At 51.2% G+C, this 1574-nt stretch overlaps 1 protein-coding gene across 1 annotated transcript, besides 4 other annotated features; it reads left to right on the plus strand.

Moving 5' to 3' along the window:
- Tc00.1047053435665.10 (trans-sialidase, putative) lies at nucleotides 1-171 on the plus strand (the record flags this gene model as incomplete). The annotated part of the gene is made up of 1 exon (XM_797288.1): nucleotides 1-171. A coding segment is annotated over one exon (171 nt), but the record flags the coding sequence as incomplete, so codon positions are not given.
- Nucleotides 1-1574: a sequence feature (areas not merged during assembly with more than two copies in the genome that could not be assigned to a particular haplotype).
- Nucleotides 324-398: a sequence feature (T-rich).
- Nucleotides 945-971: a sequence feature (AT_rich).
- Nucleotides 1058-1080: a sequence feature (AT_rich).

The following is a 1574-nucleotide window of genomic DNA, read 5'->3' on the forward strand; positions in this document are numbered from 1 at the left end:
CAGAAGGAGGGGATCCACGCACAGAACGGGGACGTAAAGGCTGCGGCCCTCAGCAGCAGCTTCGGAAATGTGTCGCAGGGGAATAACACCGATGCCTGCACCATGCATGAGAACGGACTGCTGCCATCGCTGCTTCTTCTGTTGGGACTGTGGGGGTTTGCGGCTCTGTGAGGCGTGACTGGCTGCCGCGTGGGACACTTGCGGCCTCCCCTGCACGGAATTAATTCCAAGAACTAACTTTTTCCTTAATATAATTTTCTTTTCTTGCTTTCTTTTTGTAATTCATGATTTTTTTTGCGTGTTGCGCGTGTGTGTCCTTAAAATTTTTTTTCCGTTATTTATTTTCGTCTGTTTTTTTATTTTTCATTCCCCCATATCTTTTTTTTTTTTTTGCTTTTGGGGCAATCACTATGGACGTTTTTTTCTTTTCTACTCTTTTAATTGTTTGTTGCTGCACTCTTCCCGTGAGGGGTGCCGTGTGTTTTCCACCCAACTGCTCCACTCGCACACCACCGACACGCTCATGACGACGGCCCTGTGCGCCTCGCCTGCTGCACGCATGAGGAGGGGCCGCGACGAACGGCGCGCTGAGGGAGCCGTGACGTGTGGGCGTGCGACGAGGGCCTGTGGGGCGGAGCACACATTTCTTCCCTCTTGTTTTGTTTTCTTTGCTGCCAGGGCGGGCAGACACCCGCAGCGCCACACACACAGCCACACCCTGCCGCCGTGTTTTTTTTTCTTTTGCTGCGCTCACTCTCCCGATGGAGAGACGCGACTCCCGTCATGTCTGCGTGCTTTTCTCAGTCCCCACACACACGAGTGACTGTGCTCTGCGGGCCGCACTCACGCGCCGATGAGAGGGCTGAGGGGAGCAGCAACACGCAGATGACCCCATGAAATATAAACGGTGTGCGGACACACAGAGGGTCGGACGGTTGAAAGACATTTAAATATATTTTTAATTTTATTTTCGGACAAAATATGCAGACAGTTCGGTGTGGCCACACGGCAGCCAGCTGCTTTTTTAAATTTGTGTGGAACAGTAATGGACGATTTCTTTTTTTTATTTATAATTATTTTGTGTGATGGGGTTTGTGTAAGATGAAGGGGATGGTTTTCTTTTTGTTTTAAATAAATCTTGTGTGAATTGCCACTGCTTGGACGGCAGTGCAGTCATGAGTTTGAGCGGTCTTCTTCTTGTTGCTTCCGCCACGCACCTCCGCTGTACATTTTTGTGCGCCTCTCCACATACTCTGCTTCCTCTTTTCCACTTCTTTGCTTTGTGTGTCTGCAGGCACACACAACCACATGCACGCACAAAATGCACATTTCATTCGATTTGGATGCTTCTTTTGTGGCGTGTGCTGGCGGTTGCGGGTGGCAGCTGCTTCCTCCGTGGGCATGAAGAGAAGGAGGAGAGAGGGAGCGCGCACCACGAGTCACTCTTCCTACGGGTGTGATGCGTGCGGTGGGCTGTGACTGCTGTGGAGGGCCTCATCCTTTCGGTGTGCGCTTCTCCGCCGTCGTGCCGTGTGTTTGCGCCATGTTATTTGTTAAGCGGAGTGCGTGCTGGA

This window comes from Trypanosoma cruzi, genomic scaffold (genome assembly GCF_000209065.1).
Source record: "Trypanosoma cruzi strain CL Brener 1047053517191 genomic scaffold, whole genome shotgun sequence".
Lineage (NCBI taxonomy): Eukaryota > Euglenozoa > Kinetoplastea > Trypanosomatida > Trypanosomatidae > Trypanosoma > Trypanosoma cruzi.